Source organism: Argiope bruennichi, chromosome 8 (assembly GCF_947563725.1).
Source record: "Argiope bruennichi chromosome 8, qqArgBrue1.1, whole genome shotgun sequence".
Classification (NCBI taxonomy): domain Eukaryota; kingdom Metazoa; phylum Arthropoda; class Arachnida; order Araneae; family Araneidae; genus Argiope; species Argiope bruennichi.
Window position 1 is genome coordinate 117,273,514 of NC_079158.1, and position 22,452 is coordinate 117,295,965.

The 22,452-nt window shown below is 28.6% G+C and overlaps 1 protein-coding gene across 5 annotated transcripts in view; it reads left to right on the plus strand.

The window, feature by feature from the left end:
• LOC129981755 (putative fatty acyl-CoA reductase CG5065) overlaps positions 1-14,667 on the plus strand; it is a 66,469-nt gene extending 51,802 nt beyond the window's left edge. For 4 of the 5 annotated variants that reach the window (XM_056092737.1, XM_056092740.1, XM_056092739.1 and 1 more), the window contains exons 12-14: positions 2,628-2,757; positions 5,817-5,944; positions 7,636-14,667. In XM_056092737.1, the coding sequence (XP_055948712.1) occupies positions 2,628-2,757; positions 5,817-5,944; positions 7,636-7,789 (412 nt within the window). In that variant the 3' untranslated portion in view covers positions 7,790-14,667. Of the gene's footprint in view, positions 1-2,627; positions 2,758-5,816; positions 5,949-7,635 lie in introns of those variants that run through there. The other variant, XM_056092741.1, reaches the window with a different exon arrangement.
• Positions 14,668-22,452: the final 7,785 nt, after the last annotated feature.

Genomic DNA, 22,452 nt, shown 5'->3' on the forward strand with positions numbered 1-22,452 from the left:
ATACTTTATAGTTTTTATCGCATTTTAAAATACATATTCTAATAGAGTATAAACCTTCTTATGATTTTTTTTCTAAATATCAATGATTTGAAATTATAGAAATCATAATATGCAGTAATCATATAGTATTAATCATAATATGTAATTGTAAAAAATTTTCTTAAGTATCACCTACATGGATGTGGAATTCTCAAGTTCTGCAACACAGAATTAAGTCCTATTTAATAGTTTGAAAAGAAAATGAGTTGATTGATTTAGTTATTTTCATAATCAAATTAGTTCCAAAAGTAGACATTGTCACAGACTTAAATAGTTTATTTTAATGGACAGATTAATATGAAAATAATATAAAAGCAAAATAAAAAGATCTGCACTTGAGCTTTATAAATTCCATGCTTCATTGTATTTTCATTGAAAATGTTATTTTTGAGACATTTGGTTTTTCAATTTCTTATAATAATTTTAAGGCAGAATCAATTCCATGTACAGGCCCAACTATTGGATCTTAAGTTGCAAAACTTGTACTTTAAACTTTGCATACTTCAGTAGAAGTGTGCATCTCAAAACAATTTTAAATTAGAATTTAAGCAACATTGGTTTCAGTACAATGATAAATATTATTGCACAATTTTTTTTAATGCTATGCAATTTGTTCTCTGAATTTAATAAATTTTTAAAATAGGTTTAAGTTTGTTTCACGTAAATATTTTCTTTGTAATTACAAATATTTTATTCTGGATTTTTCTTCTATTGTTTATAGCCCAGGTATGAATGTTTTTGGCTTTTTTGTTTATTTATTTTGCATATTTAGTAGGTTTTTGTTTAAAGCATGATTTTAATAAAAATTTTGATTTTTTTTTATATAGTTTTGTAGTAATAACAGGTAAGATTTAAATTTAAAAATGATTTCATTTTTTAATTTGTATATGTAATCTTTAATTTTTAATTTGTTTTTTTGTCATTTAATTAAATGTTTAAAAATATACTGCCAATCTTTGAAATTTTGTTTTCTTATTGCAATATATTAAAACTTTTATTGATCCAGTAATAAAAAGAAAATCTTAAAATATTGCAAAACCTTCAGCTTTAAGAAGGGGGAAAAAAAAAAAAAAATTGATGCTGAATGATGCATATATTATCTTTTAGGTAAATTCTTTATAGAAAGACTATAACAATTATTCTCATGATAGAACTTCTAGGAAAGTTCTATAAATCTATATTGATTGTGATTCTAAGAACACTAAACATCCTCTATTCAAAAATTATATATTACCTTATTTACCTTTTTAATGATCATAGATAGAAAAATAAATTAAATTAGATAAATTAGCATCTTGCTAAGATGAACAACTTTTGTACTAAAAGTTTTTCTATAGTTGCAATTGCTTAGAAGATACAGGCTGAAAAGTACTCGTCAATCCCTGACTTTGATTGTTTTTAACAAGATCTGTATTGCCACATTTAAATAAATAAAATGTCTGAACTTCTTATTTCCTTTATTTAGTTTAAAATTGTTTAAATGCACATATATTAAGGTTTAATAGCTTTAAAAAATAAAGAAGCAAATATTTACTTGCAATATAATGTAAAAAATGGTCAGCTTTAGATTTCCGAAGCTGCATTAGTTCTTTTGAATGCGTTTGATTACTTTCCAAATGTGGCAATACTGATAATATTAAACATTAATTTTTCTAAAAATGTTGAATTAAATAATATCAATAATAAAGCAACTTTATCAATGTTTGCTTCAATATGTAATATTTCATTATTTTTGCATAAGGATTGAAAGAAATTTGAAAAAATTAATTTAGATAGTGAGAAATATTTATTTTCCTTCCAGCTTGCCATGAAAAATTTTTAAGAAATATATTTTATAAACATGCTTTGATTTACTAAGTATTACTGAGTTAATTGAAATTTAATTGTTTCCTACTTCAGATTAAAGCTGAAATTTTAGGTGACCGGTAAAGAGAATTGGCACATACTTGGTATAATGAAGAGAATAGTTGTAAGGCCCCTAAAATAATGTATATGTTCTTTAGAAATTAAAAAATTTTCTTTGGGGATTACTAATATATATAATATTCATATAAAATATTGACATTTTTTTGCATGCACTAATTTCAGCATATCAGTGGGGTCGTCAAAAGTGATTTCTCAGTACTTCGTATATTAAGCAGCTAAAATTCCCATTGTTCTTAAAGTTTTTACTTGTTAATGTTCTTTGCATAGAAGTCTCTAAATTTGGTTTTTGCATTTTTGTTTTGTTGCTATTGCTACAACATTTTAACTTGCACATATTTTTATACTGAAATTTTTGAATAGAACAGAATAGCTGTTATGTTGTAGTTTTCTTTTCTTTTGATCAGTGCTGAAAACATTTAGCTTGAATTATTTTTGTTCAGTATTTTTGGAATGTTAATTTAAATACTGTAAAATAATTTTATAACATTAACACTTTTAGTGTTAAAAAATGTTAATGTTGAAAATTTTCTAAACTATTTTATATAATTTGAAAATTTAATGCATATTTATCAGAAATGGGCGGTTTCAATGTAATTTTTCTTTGCTTAAATTATATCACTTTTATTTATTTTGACATTTAATTCCTTTTTAAAATTTTCTAGACTCGTTCCCCTGTATAGGAAGTTACATAGGGCAATACAGTGCTTGGAGTACTTCACGACTCACGAGTGGGCCTTCAGCAGTAATAATGTGCTGATGCTCTTAGAGAAAGTCGCTCCTGAAGACAAACAGGTTGGCTGATTTTCTCAAATCTTTTCTTATCAGATTCTAAGTTTTTCTAGCATTTTTGCTAGTTATAATCCAATTATGGGGCTGATATCTGTATTAGGAATTTTATTATGCTTGTGAATACAAATTTTGTAATTTGTGATTAATATCAATTTTATTTCTAGACATGGCTCTTTGTATGCATGGTGTTTAAAAGTTTTAAATATTCAAATATAATTAACTGTAAATACAAAAAAAAAAAAAAAAAAAAAGAATGAAAGAAGCAGATTTATTTTATTATTATTTTTTGTATAAACACTGGGTTTCCACTCTTATTGTTATACAATAATAAATTTTTAAAGCCTTTCAAATTAGCATATACTTCCATTAAAAAAAAATGTCTCTCTAAATGATGTGGAGAATTGTATTTTATTGCTGAATGAATTAATGTACTGCTAAAAAATTTTTAAAATCTAAATTTTTATTCTGTCACCTATTAGTCATATTTAATGAAACAATCTTGACATACTAATATTTATCTCTAGAAAAATAATTAACCATATTATGCAAATTCAGGGATAAATATAGCTGGAAATTTAGGTGTTTTTTGATATTTACAAGTGCAAATTTTCATTATTTTACTAAAATTTTATCTGGAACAAATATTTATTTTATTCATCAATAAATTATGTTGATGACATTATGAGAGCATATTACATAAACTTTAAAGGAGAATGTATGATGTAATGTAGCAGTTGCATAGTTAGTCATTCTTATTCCCTACATAATTGATGATTCTAAACTGGAATATATATATTCCTGTTTTATGATCCTTTATAAACTTGCTCTGTGATGTAGAATTCTGGCATTCATCTAACATGATGAATTAGAGATTTTTTCCAAAAATTTTGGATATTTTTTAAGGAAAATTTATTATTGGTAATTAAAATAAATTGTTAAACAATAATTTTAAAAAATTATCATGCATATATTAACAAATGTTTCATTTTCATTGTCTCGCTTGGAAATAATGAAATCTATTTAGATGATGATGTGTTTACATAACTGTGTTGATCATCAACTATATGATCACTTTCTGAATTGTATTGCATATTTACCATATCTAAATCCTTATGCTGTGTGTACATTTTGTGGAAATTTTTTTGAGCAGAAAAATGTTATTCAACTTTTGGCTGTTATAATGTAATCAAGAAAGCCATATCTATTAAATAATGTTTTACAAGCATTTATAATTTATTTAAAGAATTTACTGTAAAAATTTTAAAAGAACGTCTTTAAACTGCATCGTAATCTGGTCTTTTGGATATAAGCTTTTGTTTTTCTTTTATTTCAGTATTTGGTGGCACTGGGAATATTTATAAACTAACTTATAAAAATGAAAAATAATCTAATAAAACTACTATCAATTAAATAGGTATATAAATTCATCAAATATTATTATAATTTAGGCTTGTTATTTGTGTTATTTTTAAATAGTGCTAATTTAAAAAATTAACTATTTAAGTCATAGGAAAACAAATGTTCTTAGTTGTTACAATTAAGTGAATAGCAGATGTGCAATTAATTTTACATATGAATTAGGGAAATGCACATCACAGAAGCATGAATTCCATTAAATTTCTGTAGTCCACAAGAATGCCTGTTCATACAACAATTATGACACATATAGGCAGGCTCGCATTCATTTTTATTATTAGGTAGAAATTTACATTGCATCAAATATCAGGACAGTATATAAAATATAATGCATAAACTGAATACAATATGATAAATGATTTATTATTATTTATTTTGTCTTAAATTATTATTTCAAAAAAGTTTCTTTCATGTAGACAAATCTTATTAGATTGTAAATTTGGATTAATACCCAGCTTTGCTGTATCAAATACAGATCGGCATTGATAATTGTATGAGATGTTTTTGTAACTGATACATTTCTTTTCTCATTGTAATGAAACCAGGTATTCAGTGGGTATTTATGCTTGTGCTTATACCGATGCAAATGATTCCAAATTGAGATTTCGTTTCTTTGGACAAGGTATTGATGACAATGCATTTATGGTTTTATTTTTAACAGTGATTGATGGGTGGGTGAAGATAAATGTTTTACTCATGTAATTAATATTGGAGAACATGACAGCTTGTCAGTGTTATGTGAACCATTATATGGGGTAAAGGGCCTGGGGTAAAATACATGTTTTCAATGAAAAAAAAAGCCAAGGCAGGACATTAAACTAGGTTATATTGTCATAATACTTTTGTATCAGATTATTCTGCTTTGTAATACTGACTGAATTGGTTTTGAAGTAGTTTGAAGCAACTACTCATTTCTTTTTAAAATTGTATTATAAATTAAGTTGCTAAGAAAAATAAGCAAATTTATATTTAATTAAATGATAATAAATATTTGGGTTTGTCCCAAGTATTTTTTTGATAATTGTTAAAATAGAAATATAATTAATAATTCTAAAAAGAATACTATCAATTATATTAGCCTAGACTCAGTACTTGTATTTTTTGAATTAAATTCAACTTAAACAAAACTAGTTTTCATGAGTGCTTTATTAAATAGGAAATTCAAGAGATTGGAGGAAAAATTCAAATTATTGAAGAATCTGAATTTAAAAAGTTGTAATTAGCTTCTTCTGTTTTTTAACCAATGACAGACCAAATAAATAGATAACTTCAGGAAATTAGATAGCAGAATATATATATATTTTTTCTTGGTTCAAATTTTGTTGCATTATTGTATTATTGAAAATATGAATATATGTATATCATTTTAATATTTGAATTTATCAAATCTTTAATCCAGTGTAAGCATAGAATTTTTGAGATCAGCACATGCTAAAAAAAAGATGAAAGAATAGCAATAAAAATGAATATCAAAGTATAGAATGCTTTCTTAAAATCTATTAATTAAATCCATATCTGTAAGAGATATCTGTTGAATTTTCCTGAAAAACTGTAAAAATGTTAAAGAAATTTATTTAATATAGTTAAATTGGCAACTGAAAGACAACATGTATATTATAAAAATGTAATCTTTTTCTTTTTTGTAGATGTTCAACTTCGATATTAAGGCTCTGCATTGGCCTACGTATCTAGAGGACTACATCCTAGGCATTCGTCAGTTCCTTTTGAAGGAAGATCTCTCCTCCCTTCCTATGGCAAGGAAGAGTCTCAAAAGGTGAACACCTTTTTAGTGTTTTGTTAAGAGATTAGTAGTATCTGGAATTATTCTAAAATCTTTGCATAATTTCAAATCATACACTAAGTATAATATTTAATGTAATTGTGAGAATTGAGGACATCATTTAAATTAAATTATATATTACAAAAATATTTCAAAGTATAGAAACTGAATATTGAAGTAATATAGTATAGTATACTACTTTGTGCAACAGAATAGAATATAAGAACAATGGCTCGTCTTTGTCACCTCAATTGGCTTTAAATGTGCAAAATTGATTTCATTTTTGGCATTTGTAATCACAAATATTGAAACTGTTAGAAATCAAGTGAACTATAATTCCATTACCAAATGAATCATCTTGATCATAGCTTTGCATGTCCATCATCTGTTTTTAAATGCATACTTGGAGATCATGGTATGAAAATACACAGGTTCGAAAATACACAGGATCATATTTGGATCTACTAAAAGATATCTCTGAACTTAATGAAAAATCATGTTTTTGGTTTATTTGAATATTCAAAACAAAATATAAAATATCGAACAGTGTCCATAAAATCTTGGGGGGGGGATTCTGCTCATATGATGCTGTCAACAAACTTAGATTTCCAAGCATTGGAGACTTAAAATTATTCAATGTCAAAAAATATAAGGCATCTAAAAAGTTAGAAGGCTGTACATGTTTTAACTGTTAGTAGGAAACATTTGCCAAAAAGTGTTTAAATAAGTTGTAGCAAAAACGTTCCTATATTTAAAAAAAAAAAAAAAACCTGCTAGTAATTTTGAAACATCATTATTTTAATTTTTCTTGAATAAATTATGAAATTATATTTAAATTTCCTGTTAAATATTTAATTCTTCGTGTATTAAAAGTCGGTAGAATATTGGAATTGGTTGAAGTTGCAACATTATTGCATGAAACGTTCAATTATTTCTAAGCTCTTCTAAATGCCATAACATTGCAACTGTTGATCACAAGTAAACAACATGCATAAGCATTAAAGAATTTTATTTCATTGTTCCTAAACACTTTCTAGGCATAACTGAAAGGCATAATAATTTTTGTGAATTGTCAAGATGTAACAATGTTCAAAATTTCATGAGTAAAGTATTCCTTGAAAATCAACAACCAGCTTATGATTGATTTCCATTTGAAGAGATTTTTAATTAGTTGCATGTACTTAGAAATGCTAAAACTAGCTTTTTCCATAACTGCAACCTATTAATTATGGTTCTGCATTTCACTCAGGCTGATATATACATAAATATAAGCACCACCATAATTTTTTCTTTTGTAGAATTTCCTAATAAGCAGGTGGGTTTATGGCTCAGCATTTCCAGCTTGTTCTCTTAATTAACTTTTAATGATCTTTTATGAGGTTTTATTAAATATTACATTTATGTTACTCCTTTCACTAAATTTGGAAGAAATAAAAACTTGAATTGCGTCAATCGTAAATGATTCTATACCATAACCAGATTGCTCGCTGTAGTATGCAAGAATTTTGAGGATTCAAATGGCTCTATACTAGTACAGTTGCTCGGAGAACATTAAATTCTTTTCAGTTGTGTTAAAACTTGAGTATATGTAATAGTTTTGAAATTGGATAAAAATTCTTGAGGCATTCTATATATTACCTTTGTCTGTATTTGGAATGTTGACAATTTTTTCTTTTTGTTTTTAGGATATACATGTACACAAAAGCAGCGCATTTTATGTTATTGTTCCTGATGTGGAAGCTAGTGTTTATGCGCTATGACGGTGCTCGCAAGCTGTGGTTTGTTTTTGTCTCCATGATTGTTAAACTGTTTAGCATGTTACCCCGAATCACATCCTGAAGAAAGACGACACCTAGCAAATTGAAAATGGTGCACCTTCCACTCTGGAACAATTCTTGTTCTTTAGTCACTCTTCTAATGACGACTCTCTAGGGAACTGTAATAATGTCTAGGTTATTTATGTCAGAATCAATGCAGATGCTTTTAATATAGCTTTTCTCCCATCTTTACAGTCTATGCTTTCGAAGGACAAATTTCTCACTAGGTTCGGAAATTCTTTGAAGAATCAAAATTTAAATCTACAGGATTCCTGCATGAGCTGCATTTGTTTAGTGCATGGTTCTCTGAATGCTTAAAATGGACTCGGGGAGTTGAAACACCAATAATTGCATAAAATTTAGTCATATATTGCTAAATCAAGGTACTTTTTAATATTCCTAGATATGGAAAATATTTCTGTAATTATAGTTTTTGTCAAGGGTTTGCAAGAAATTATTGGATTACCAAAAATAAATTTAACAACTTTTGGCTAAAATATTAAATTTGCTCTATCATATAGTGTGAACTAAAAAAAAATTACCCATATAAATGTGGAAAATGCTTTAGATTTTAATTTTCTTCCTGTAATAAAATTAATCAGTGGAAGAATGTTCATTATTTATTGAAACAGCAAAAAATTTCATCAGGCTTTTCTTGTAATAGTAATTTTTATTTTTGAGTATTTTAGGATTTTTATTTTAAAATTCACTCCTTATTTAATGGCTAAAAATATGCTTAGAGCATTTTCCTTTTAAATTATTCAAAATTTTTTGAGGGTTTTGAATTTAGAAATGAAAACCATATATTTTCAATATATTCCATTAAAGAGAAATTGTTCTTTTGTCTATCATTTAAAAAATATAAATGGAAATTTTTATTGTTGAGCTTTGTTAGTTGATTTCTCAAATTATTTTTCTAGCATGAGAATCATGCACATTTGATGTATCTTGGAACATGCAGATTTATGTATTTTATATGTCAGCCATCGTCTTTTAGCTTATTGGTTATATCACTTCGTAACAAATTAAACTTGAACTTTAATATTTTCTAGAATGCATTTATTTCTATTGAAACAAATTGTTTTGTAGAAACAAATAAAACAATGGAGATCATTTCTCCGTGTAAAGCGCCTATTAAAATTCAACTGCAATAATTAAATTATATTAATAAAGATATAAGACTTAACTACTTGACTGTTGTCTTTACATTTTATTCTACTTATTCTCTTGATCAAAATTTTAAAATCTGTGTTATTATGTACAGAAAAAAATGATACAGTTTCTAACCTTATTAAAATGTGACAATAATCACCCATAAAAAGTTTAAAACCATAAAGACTTTTTATAGTTTTACCTTATGATAGTTTTTATATTGATGCAAGACATTTTTGCTTCTAAGACAGTGGCCACTTCTTAAGAAAAGTTAAAATCTGTAGTGTATACATTAAAATCTGTAGGATATGAATGTTAAAACAAAAGAAAAAAAACATTCTTTTCTTTATGTAATAAATTTAGTTTTTAAAATTTTTTTCCTAGCATTTTAGATTTTGTCATCATTTCATATAAGTATCATGCTTTGCACCGTTTTCTTGTATAAATAAAATTGTTATGTTTTGTTTTAGTCTGTATTTGTAATTTATTTATAATTGTTGATTTTTTGCCACCCCCTGCTTTTTTTAACATTGTATTAGTCTTTAGAATGTGGTATATTTGTCGAATTCCCCCCTTCCTCTTTTCTCTTATTTAAAAAATACCTGTGCTCCTCATATATTAAAATTGAAATTACAATCTCAAACTTTCAATGTTTTTTTATTCCTGGCTGAAATTTTCATTAGGTTGTTTGATGAAATATTTTAATACCATATTATGATCCTAATATATGTAAATAAATGATTTGGTTTCTATGAGGTAACATTTATTTCCCTGAATATGAATTTGTGACCGAGGGAAGTGCTACTTGTAAGGATAGTTGATTTTGTGATTGTTGAATTTTGTTTTCATTCCTTTATGAACATTTTTATAGTTCCTAATTTCATTAAACATTTCATGGAATTTTGTTAACATGATGCTTTCATACTAACAAGCATTCTAAATAAGAAATTTTCAGTTGTCATTTCGTTGTTTGCTAGTCATAAATACTCCTTTAGGTTGTTGGTGGCTACTTTAGTTTGAACCTTCAGTAGTCTATTTTGGGCAGACAGCTAAAATTTAGTTTTCATTAGAAATTTTGGGAGTATTTATGGTTGTCATTGGTCATTTATCTCATAGGCATGCCTGATCAGTTTTTATTAATCCTTTGATGCAACAACACATGTGTATTGTAGCAGTGGATCATTATTCATTTTGATGGGTTATGAAATCGTTTTATGATTTTATGACATTTCAGCATAAGAAAGAGAGGTTTTTTAAGTTTTAGAACTATTATGTCACGGTCTTAGTAATCTGATTTTATTGGTGGCAATAGATATGATGCCGGGGAATACTGGACATGACACAAAGAATTTCTTTACTTTTGCAGTATTTTTTAGTAGCCTAAAATTAAAAAAAAAAAAAAAAAAAAACACTCTGAAATCTAATAGCTGTTTCTAATTGGAATTGTTTCTGATGAAATTTTAATGAATTGAATTTTGGAACAAAATTAGACAGGTCTTAAAAATTGAGGATTGTTGTGTCTGTAAAATTAGCTTAGTTTTAACGTGTGGTTTTAATATCTGGATTTTATTATGGTGATGAGGTTTGTTAAATAAGATCTTTAATATCACCTTTTTTCCTTTTCTTTTCTTTGCTCAAGATTGTAAGATGGTGGTGAAAGCCCATTGTGCAGCTCTGTTATGACATTGATTCAAATAATTAATCAAAAATGCTTCATTCTGATACTTCTTCATCCTCTAATGAGGAAAATTGAAGCAAGCCTTCAGAACATTGTTCTGTTGTATTTATATAATATGCCACCAACTGGTGTTCGATATTTGAGCTATATTTTTAGATAATGCTCATTAATCGACGATTGCCGGTAGGCGCGAACAAAATGTTATTTCTGCAGCTATGCTTTTTAAGTCTTGTGCCAAGTTTACCATTGCAGTGTCTTTGAGAATTTGCGATTATCTGCTGTTCAGAGATTAATACTATTTCGATTTTATGTATAAGCTAAGCTGGAAAGGTTTGTAAATGATCCACAATATCTTTGTATTTTAGAAAAATCATGATGAAATGTATATGTATGTAAGTTAACCAAGTTCATAATTGTGGATGTGTTAACATAGGCCTCATGTGTGTCTTCTGATGAAGTGATCAGACAATGTTCGTAAATCATCTATGCAAATTGAGATTGATTTGAGCAATCGATATAATTGCTTTTGTTTGTTATGGTATTAAAGACTGTAGGCCTCTGTATTTATCCTTTGTTTTGTTGCTTGTTATTGATAGTGTTTGAAAAAATTTATTTGCCTTTTGCTAATTGAACAAAGATCAATTTAATTTTGATTCAAAAATTAATATATTTTCATTATATAGTTCATAAATGTTTTCAAAATTTTATAAATTAATATATTGTGATTCCATATTAACTTTGTTTTTTAAGATTTAAGCTTTGATATGAAATATCCATATATCGGACACACATTGACTTTTAAAAATCTGTTTTTAAAGAATTACTTTAAACTGTTTAAGATTTGATAGCCGTTTAAATAATAAAGATAATCTTAGAATAACCTCTTATTCCTTCAAATGGTGAGTTACTTAGATTTGAATGATAGAATTCTATTAGGCGAGTTAAAAGTGTGAATAGTGGGGGGAAAATGCATTTGTTTATCAAGTTACAGAAGATTTTTCAGATACTCTCAAACTAAATTAAAACTCTTAAGCAGTGTGGAATTTTTTGGTTTTAATAATATTAGGTCTTATAAAATGGCAGTATTGTCATTTATACAGCAATTTTTTTCTGTGAGTATCATTTAATATAAAAATAAAATTGAAAATTTTAGATTGTATTTTTTTGCATTTATAACGTTTTCAAATAACTTGACACTGAAGAGGAATTATTAATTATTAACAATTGGAATTGTTACAAAGTTAAGAGATCTCGTATGTAATTCTCAACAAAAATTATCATCGAATAAATATTTTTGAAATTCCAAAATGTTGCATTTAAAATGTATTTCCCTTTAATTATGATAATTCAGAAATAAATATAAACAGTTTAATTTTGAATGATATATTAAGAAGGAACATATGTATATGTTCTCTTAATTCTTAAAATTCTTGCACTTTTTTTTTTTTTTTTTTTTTTTGAATGTTTTCTAAAAATATGAAAAAAAATTATTCATCCCTTTTAATAGTAAAATGCTTTCTGTAAGTAACAATAATAGTTAAATGCAAAGTTAAAATACAATCCAAGTCTTGTATAACCATTAAAACTTTATTTAAACTCAATATAATGCAATAAATAAATTAGAATTTCTACAAACCTCTCTCAGCTCTATATCAGTTTGAAATTTTAGCTACTGTTAAAGCAGTTTTTATGTTTCCTTAATTGCTGAATGGTAAATTTTTAGTACAGAAATGATTAAGCTATAAAATAGTCAGAATAACTATGGTAGGACACCAGTTAAAACAGAGCACATTTTTTGCAAGCATGTATTAGATTAAATGATGAGTGGTATTGGAGTGCATTAATTCCTTGAATTTGACTGCCATTTACAGAATATTTTGATATAGAAAAATATTATTGTCTGTGTAGTCTGTGATCACTCATTTTAATCTGTTAAATGAATATTTTATAGAAGTCTGTGAGAATGCATTCTTTTGTACTTAAAATGTGGAATGAAATAAATATCATGGAAAAATATCTGAATTAAAGAAAAAAAGTTAATTTCAAGCTTTAGAAATGTGTATTAAAAAAAGAGTAAAATATAAATATTTGAGTATTATTCAATTTTAAGCTACTTTTTTTGTGCTTCATTGTTAATAATTTGTGTATGATTAATTTATTAAAAGAATAATGACATAATTTAATATAATACTAATTGATCATTTCAAAATTTATTATATAAGATATATTGTTATAACAGAATATTATGACATGTTGAGATAATGTGTTATTTCTGTTGTCTAAGTTGTTGTTTTAAACTTTTCTAATTTTGGTTTGGGAAAAATATTGTGAATCAAATATTAGGTTGAAACTATTTTTAATAATAAATTAAAAATTCAATACTTGGAAGATAAGAGTTGTAAATAATAATAATGTAGATTAAACATAGTATGTTTACTACCCATGCCTTTAATTGGACATCTTTGAAACTGTTCTTGAATTTTGCAATATTTCTATGAGATATAGGGGGGAAAATTCATTTGGAGCCCCCCTCCTGTAGTTCAATTATTTTTTCTCTATAATGTATTGCATTTATAAAATTCTGTGGTCCTTATGGATGCAGTTTGGGAATCTTATTTGTCATAAATCAACAGATATATTCTGTGAATAGAAATGTTGCAAAATATCTGGAACTTTTGAAGGTGCTCAAGTGCCTTTTACAATGAATGCATGAGTTAGTAAGATGATTTTGCTATTATAAGCGCATAGGCTTACTAGTTTTTTTTCTTTTTTATTTCCGTATTGATCAACATCATCAAAATAGGAAATTTGCTATCAAGGCAATAAGATACCATGTAAGTGCCCAATTCTTTACTCTTTGCATTCTTAAAAATAAAGGATGGTTAAGATTCAAGTATCTTTATTCATAATTCTGTAGAGAAAAACCATTGGTCCTCAAAACACCAAACCTTAATGATAAATTTAGATCATAAAGACATGAGTTTTCTTCAATTTTTTCAAAAATTGTTAAAAATTTAATTCAGTTATTTATAAATAATTTATTGTAAATGGTATAAATTTGGGATACATGATAAGTATTGTCATAAACGCCCAAATATTTGATCATCTTACGTAATTAAAAAAATTTAAAAATCGTTACATATTTTTATTTAATTTTATTTCTTCCATAATTATAAAATTTTGTTTCAATTTTTCTCTCACTTTTTGATGTATTAGTTCTGAAATTTTGTAATGTTAAAATAATACTTTAATATTTAAAAACCTAATTATCAAATAGTTTAATTAAATTTTTAATTCCATATGTGTGGTACCATCTGGTAGTTTATAATAAGGAATTATAAAGTCTAAAAAAGTAGAAAATTATTAAAATAAGCACTTAAGTGTATATAATAGAAAATAATTTTTTATTAAGTCTCTTGATCTCTTCCTCCCACCTCTCCTTCTGCTACTCATATATACCTCCAAGTTTTTTTATTTTATTTTTATGATTGCTATTTCTTTCTACAGTACTGTGAACAAGATTACGTTAATTCCAACCATCCATCATTTTGATCTTATATAAAGCTTAAAAAAAGAAAGAAGAATGCAAGCAAAAGCAGGAAGTGTTGAGAGTGAAAATTCTCTTGTAGAATTTTATTTTGACCATCAGTTGTAATAATAAATTTTTTCCCTTTCTCTCAGTGTTGTAGAATTTTAAAATTTCGAAACCTGCAATTTTTCATCCTAAATAACTGCTTTTTTGTACAGTGTTATTCAACATTAGTACTTTCTGATGCTCATTGCAATAGTGTAACTAAAATCCAGTCTACCTTTGTGAATGAAAATGTGGCACTAAACAACCTTTCTGTTTGTGTTAAAATCTTCTAAAGTACGATTTCAGCTCTTCTGTTTTATTCAGATTTCACTTTCACAAATTTAGACATTTTTTAAAAAAATTTGAATTATATTTCAATAATGGAAGCATCATCTGAAGCCTTTTACCTTATATGACTATGTACGAAAATGACTCGTGTAAATGTAACTTATCAATACATGCTGTTTTTGATAAAAAGTAAAAAATGTGCTGACTAGATTTTGAATTCATTTCTGTACAATTGTGTTATTTATTCTTTTTAGATTTTTTTTTTTTTTGTTTTTGTTTTAAAGAATAACGGTTAATTTTTATACCGTAATGAATTACTGGAAATTTTACAATTTTTGATTGGGATTTTCGTTGAGAAATGTCAATGATACTACAGTGAAATAAACATGCAACATGTTGTTTCTTATGGCACTTGCCATGGACAAGCCCGCTGTTCGAAGACAGCCGATTTTAGCCTGAGGGGGAGAACTTCTTGTTTCTATAGTAGCGCCATCTAGGGCCAAGAGAACGACTTAGCTACACACTCGTCACAACCCTTTTTACGGGGCGGACTTCATTCACACATATCATTTACTCGCAGATCGTAATTTAGACTTGAATCAGAGAACGATCACCCCTGATCCAGTACCCCCAGTGGTATTACTCTCGACATGGAGAACTTTGTGACCACGACAGATTTAACGCGCGTCAGCCACCAAGCATGCGGGGAATCTTCGGCCGGCGGGGTTCGAACTCGCAACCTAAAAGATGTAATCTCTAGATGTACACATGTAGACTTCCCAGACCTGGTGGCAGAGAAACATCCTTGAAACCGAAAGTTTGGTCTTCAAGATCGGATTCCGTAGCAGAATCTAATAAGTATACGGAATGTTGCATCATAAGTCGGCCATTTATACTCATGGCACGCCAGTGTCTTGGTGGCATGCCATTTCTTTAGGTCGGTCATTTGCGCGCACTCCACGCCAGCATTTATCTAATCCCTACGATGAACACCTCGCCACTCAAGCCATGTTCCCTCCTCATCTCCATTCACAAAGCATCGTTATCCGTTACTGAGCTTATTGGATTTTTCACCATACATCCATTGGATGGAATTTTTCGGTAACAATACAATGTAGAGGTATTGCTGCTTTGGAGATATACCAGTTATTCTCATTTATGGAACACGTTGTATCATCTGCACAGTGACAAGCTCAGAAGAAAGCAGTTATAAGTTTCTCAACATCTGGAATTTTACCTTCGAAGTAAACACTTATCTGTGTTTTATTATAATAGCAGTTTTAAACGAACTGCTTTTGCTTAATATTGATTGATCCGTTGCACTTAAGGCTAGACGCCTTAATTAAGAGCAACGGATAAATATAAAACATCGCTTATAGAGCTGGAGAACTAAATCTCGGAACTTTTAAATGGATATAACGAAACTCGATTGTACTCAACAGTGGTGTTTTAACTTGATGTCTGGATAAACAGAACTCCGTAATTGGAATTCTGCTAAGTCTGTGTGTACCAAATATAGATGCATTATTCTATATTACTAACTATACGTATTTGCGAAAACGAAATTTTGCCTTCCATATGGTGCAGAAACTTGATGAATGCAGATAAAAGAAGGTAGCTGTGGATGCTTCGAGAAGGGGGGGTGGGATTTTCTGTGCACTTTATTATGGCATGTCATTTCCCATTGAGGGGAGGTGAGATGGAATTAATTTTGTGTGGAGTGATTATAAATGACCAAAATAAATGGATAGACAAAATAACGGAATGGAATGATTTGTCAAACGTTTGTCTACTAGTGGGTCATCAAAGTTTCGAAAATGAAGAATCGCTTAAATTATTGTCCTTGTCTAATTTTTCTTAAAGTAATGAAACCCTTCAATGATATAGATTTAAAGCGGAATGTTAATTTAACAAATCCTACCTATCAAATTAATTTCTCAAATGAAGCCATAAAGGCGATAAATTATTTAAAATCCAAGACTGATAAATTGGAATACTGATGAAAAAGTGCCGTCTTACATATAATTTTTTCCCTTCTAATTTATGTTTCTTAAAATAATAGCATTCAATACTTTAAAAAATAGGCTTATTGAAATTCTCGATTTCATTTCAATGAAGAGAATGGTAGAGGAAGTAGTAGTTTTTGAGACGCAAAGTCTATAAGTTACGAATACTTTCTCTAGCAAATATTAAAGGCCAATGAATAATCTCTTGTTTGTGTGAAATAAACAGGATTCTCGAAATTAGAACTTACCTAGTGTAGACGATTGCGGGGTGATTACTTAAGTTTTCATAAAATTTCGAAATATTACTTTAACGTTTCTTTGCTATCTTACTAATTAGATATTCATAGTTGGTAGAATTCACAGGTTAAATTCCCTAAAAGACAGTTACTTAGATTAATAATTGAAATTAGTAGTTGCATTTTCACTAAAGGTATATACTGTGATCGCAGCTACTAATATAAATGTTGAATAAATATGTATTCAGTATAATGTTGAATAAATATTGTTTAATGTTATATCTATTTTTATTGTTTGAATAAAAAAAAATTACAACGGATGTTTTTTAGACCAAAAATATGCATGTGACCCAATGTCTCCGAACGGCACCAGTGGAGTGAGTATTAAAGGCTACAAATTCATCCAAGTAAAAGAATACTGAGAGCCCCATACTGTTTAGTTACCTCACTGCATGCAATTTTGTAGTTCATGACACCCTAAGAAACGAAACAACTTCAAAAAAGTGCATTATCACTGCTGTTCATGATGCGTTGCAGTAGGTGAAAGTAATAAAAAAGTAGTGCAAGTAATCCGATCACACGTTCTCTATTACTGGAATATTCTGGAAGTGTTTGTATGTGGAAAAAAATTCAATAAATATAATGCAGCTTGATTTTCAAATTATATTCTAATGTTTATTAAGTGTATAAATTTTTTGAGAAATGTTTACATCTTAAGCGTGTAGTTAGTCATAAAGTAGTCCGTTATAAAGTATACAAAATGTCGTTAAAGAATAAACATAAGTTGCTTATTACAAAAATGCGATTATTAAAACGTAAATTTCAAAAACACCAAACGATAAATTAGTTTTTTCCATCTGAAGGTGACGCCATGTCATAAAAATACCGAATAGTTGTATTAATTTGTTTAGTTTTAATTCCTTATAAAGTCAACGACTCATCCCGGAATTTTTCGCTTACTGTTTTATAAATATGTTATCCCCCCCCCCGCCAGTGGCGAACGATCCGGCAAGGGAAATGTAGATACTCGGGTGCCAGTGGAACAAAACATTAGTGCATTCATGCCACTTTTTTAGAAATGAAATATCATGAAATGGCGAATAATTAATGCCTCGAGCCCTCTCTGTACTTACTAACCACTGATGACGTGGGGGGTGAAAAAAATTATATATTCAGGGCAGCAGTTACTCTCACTACGCCACTGCCACCTGCATGAAATTCTAGACCTTGGGCTAGACTGTAAACACAACGAGTGCTCAGATTTTTATTTTCATAGTCCCATACATAAGCGTTTTGTGTCTCTTAGTAAAGAAAACCGTGTATTTTTATTACATTTTGTACTTTTTTTTTTGTCTTATCATCCGACTGAAATCAAAATTTGACATACAATTATATATTTAATAGCAAGATCATAATGTTTACATTTTTATTTAAGTCTTTGAAACTATCGCCTTTACTTGTATGCTAATGTATTTATCAACAAATAGTTGAGTTTTAGATGGGATATGACTTAAAATTTGTGAAAAAATTACACTCTAAATTATAAAACTGTGGATCCAATTTCATTTATCCAATTCATTTTATTTTTCAGTTATCGCAATTTGATGTATGTGGAAGTACAGATGGTTCAACCCCTTGACGAATAAGGTTCAAAATTTGATACGGATAGATACTTTAAAAGTTGAATCTGTGAACCAAATAGTTATCTTGTACAATTAGATAGCCAGGCAAATCTCCTTATTTATGAACTTGTTGAAATTTGATATAAATCTCAGATTTAATGTAAAGACCACATTCAGGTTTCAGTATAGCTCAAAGCGTTTTTGAGTTATCGTATTTACAGTCAGACTCATGAAAGTCTGTAACTTAGAGATTCGTCAAAATTTTGAATTAATACTGTTAAAAAATTTTTTTTCTACAAATACCGCCAATCAATCGTAATGACGCAGTGCATTTAATCGTTAGTTCAGCAGCTTCCTTGCTGTCTAATTTTATAATTATTTTACTTGTCGGCGACTCCGACTACTCTCACACGACTTCTATGCAGTTTCAGAGTACCTGTCTTTTATAGTTCCGGGAGGCGGGGCTTAAATCTTCCCGACCAATCAGGGCGTATCTGAGCGTATTTTGATTCCTACTGTATGGATCTTGAAACTTCTCGAACTTTCCAGTATGATCCATTTTGTCGCCAAATTCATTGCCAAGCCGCTAAATGCTCGCCAAGCTCTGAGGTCATTGACGCGGCACCCGCTCCGCATGCACATGACAGAACGTACAACGGTCTTTCTTACGATGAAAATAATAGATTTGTAACAATACAGTACTTTCGGTTTGTATACTTTTTTCTTATGCGAGAAAGTAAATAAATGAAATAATAATAACAATAAATTAAATACGAGATGAATACAAACACTTGACTAACTATAAAACATCCCCTGAAGTGTTCTTATTCATTCCATTTTTAGAAATTCGTTCATAAAGAATCATTGTGAAATGGAAAATGATATTAAATTTTACAACTTCCTGAAAACGTTCATCTACGCTTTGGCGTCTCCAATGCAGAAGAATTTTCTGAAACAAAGGAAATAGGAAAAACATCACACAGGAAAGGTTACAAATGAAAAAGAATAAATTTTATAAAACGTTGTAGCTGTTAGCGTCTGAGAGGGGGCGCATTCAGAGAGATTTCTTAATCTTTGTGGATTACATCATTTGTGTTGTATTATGGGCATCTTATTTTGTAGGATTTGGATTTTGTGTATATGAATTCTCGCAGTTAGGTCCTATATATAGGTTGCATGAGATTCGCCTGAGAACTTATTGAATGTGCGAGTTAATAATTCTTCTCATCATCAGAATTTTAAGTGGACAACTTTTCAGATCTTTTCCGTTCTATATTTGATGTATCTAGTAACATTAACAAATTCTAGGATCGGGAAGAGTATTTCTGTAAGTTTTGTGATGATAAGGAATATGACTGTACAAATTTAAACCAGGTTTTATTTAAGACTTTTGTACATGCCATGGAGATCTATAGTCTTGGAAAGATTCCAATTGTTATGTGATTTAATACTGATGAATGGGCAATTTAAAATGATGATAAAGGGATGTACAACCTCCGAATATGAGAGTTTTTACAAGGGGCTCGGGCAGGGAAGTCGCAAAGACAGTTACAAAATTCCTCTCGGCAAGCTGGAAGACAAAGGTAGATTCCTTTACATCTGAGTTACTATCTGGCAATATAAATTGCTAATGTTGAAAACAGTCAAAATTAGGGCGTGAAAATCACTTTACAGTCCCTAACTTCTAAGTTATTGCAGTTATGGAAAAACTTTAAATACAAAAGTTCGTCTTAATGAGGTGCTAATTGTATTTGTTTTCCTATCTTCATTATTTAGAAAGTTTTAGCAAAATGAAAATTTTAATTTGACATCATTTCCACCCACTTTGTGCTAGGTGAGTCATTTACAAGCTCGTCCGAGATTTTTACATTTCTAACAATATATTCCAAGCCAGTTAAAATCCAGACAAAATTACTATAGTTGTCCTGTTCACAAACGAAGCGTTCTACGCATATATAAAACACTTTTGAACGATGGATGGGTTTTTTTTTTTTTTTTTTTGTTCTAGGAACCACGATTGGTGAAGAACTGAGATTTTTTTCTCCAAGTCTTGTCATAAGAACCATTGCAATAGGTTGTCTTCTTTAGGAATCTACCTAAAAACTGAAAGTTCATATCTGTTTTTCAAAGTCAAATACGAGAAGTGTGAAAAAAAATTATTATATTTTGTCTTAGGTATTCTCTATTTTTGTTTCATCGTGATGTTAAAAATGGAAAAAATTGAGAAGGCGAATTTAAAATTCTTTGTCTAGACGAGATACCAGGTAAAGTATTCTATTTTTAATCTGATTACACCAATTGTTCTAGAATATTAAAAGAAGCCTCGAAACAATTCTTTTTTCTTTTTGACTCGGAAATGAGAAGAAACGACAGTCAGTGCGCCTTAAAATTTTGTAAAACAAAGATCTGTTTGCGAATTGCTTTTATATCTAAGTCTTCATGTATAGAGAAGAGAGCATGCAAAGACAATGGAACTTGGTTTGTTCGAAGCTGACATGAGGGCCGCGGTGGCCTGGTGGTAAGGTCTCGACTTGTGAACCCTAGGATTTCAGGTTCGAGACCCGATACCACCGAAGAACCGTCGTATAAGGGGGTCTGTTGCACGGTAAATCCGTCATGCCAAACGTCCTCTCGCTGGTGTGGAGAGGAGGGTGCCAGCTCAGGTGTCGTCCTCGTCATCTGACCGCGGTTCAAAATTACGAGGTCCGTCCCAAAAATAGCCCTCGTGTTGCTTTACAACGGGACGTTAATATAACTAAACTAAACTAAACTAAACGAAGCTGACATGATCAGAATACAAATCCGAATAATCAAAAATTCCAGTTAAGAAAATAAATTTAATTTAAAAATGAATATAATGAAAGGAACGATAATTCTTCAATTAAAAGTGATAGTAAAGATTTATTGGTTATATTTAAGAACTCTGATAATTAATACTTGGTTAAGCAAATTAAAAAATAAATAATGAAATTAATTAAAATTTTTTATTAATTTTGAAACTTTAATAACCAAGTTATTGATTTGAATAAACTAACAGTATAAGCACTTTGTACTTAACTTTTGCACAATGAAACTTGAAGTTTAATAATACATTACTCATCCAATATATTCGAAGATTTTTCTTAATGAAAGATAAATTTTTAATTTAATCTTTTATTGAATTTCTTGTACAGAAATAAAATCCGTAACTCAGCGAATGTCGCTGAAAAAAATTTATCCGCTAATGATCATGGAGGAAACGAGGTATAGAGATATTTAGCAAACGAAAGTTATTGAGGATTTAACTATTTATAATTTTTGATTTTGACTTCGAATTAGTCAAAATAAATTTGAATAGTTGGATGGTATTTTAACACCATGTTAATAGGAATTTCAAAGAATCAGATAAAAAATGATTTACCTAAAAATTCGAATTATGATGTTCTAATTTGTCATTGTTTTGCAATATATAGCTAAAAAATTTATATTGAAATAATTTCTTAATTATACCATAATTTATTATTTTCTTGAAACGGTTTTGTTAAACATAAACTATTTAATATTCATGAATTAAAAACAAAACAAAATTAAGATATTTAATTTTACATACATTTAATCTTGTTTAAATAAAATTGTATAATAATCGAACGAATTTGAAATGATAAATGATTCTCCCCCCCCCCCCAATAATATTAACTCTGTCTACAGATTACATTAGTGAATGAACAGAATTAAATTAATGGAAGAACTATTCTTTTTGTCTTATGATTCCACAGTGAACTTTTACTAATGCCGTCAACAACAGTTATGTCTAAATTTCGAAAATATATATATATATATATATAATAGCTGTATTATAATAAATTTTTTACAAATAAAAATTACTTAGATGCATAATCGTTTTATATAAACATAATTAAGAGAAGATGCATTGAATCGACTTCAGCAATCCAGAATAATGAAATGAATTAAAATATTTTACAAGTATTTAAAATATTCATGAACTTGCGGCTATTACAAGCACAAGCTATAAATGAGAAATTTTTAACCTGGTGACATGCGCAGTTGCTCAACATTTACTTTTCCGAAGAACCCGAAAACAGGAGGTTCGAATTCCTCCTTACCGACCTCTTCGAGAAAACCTGCAACC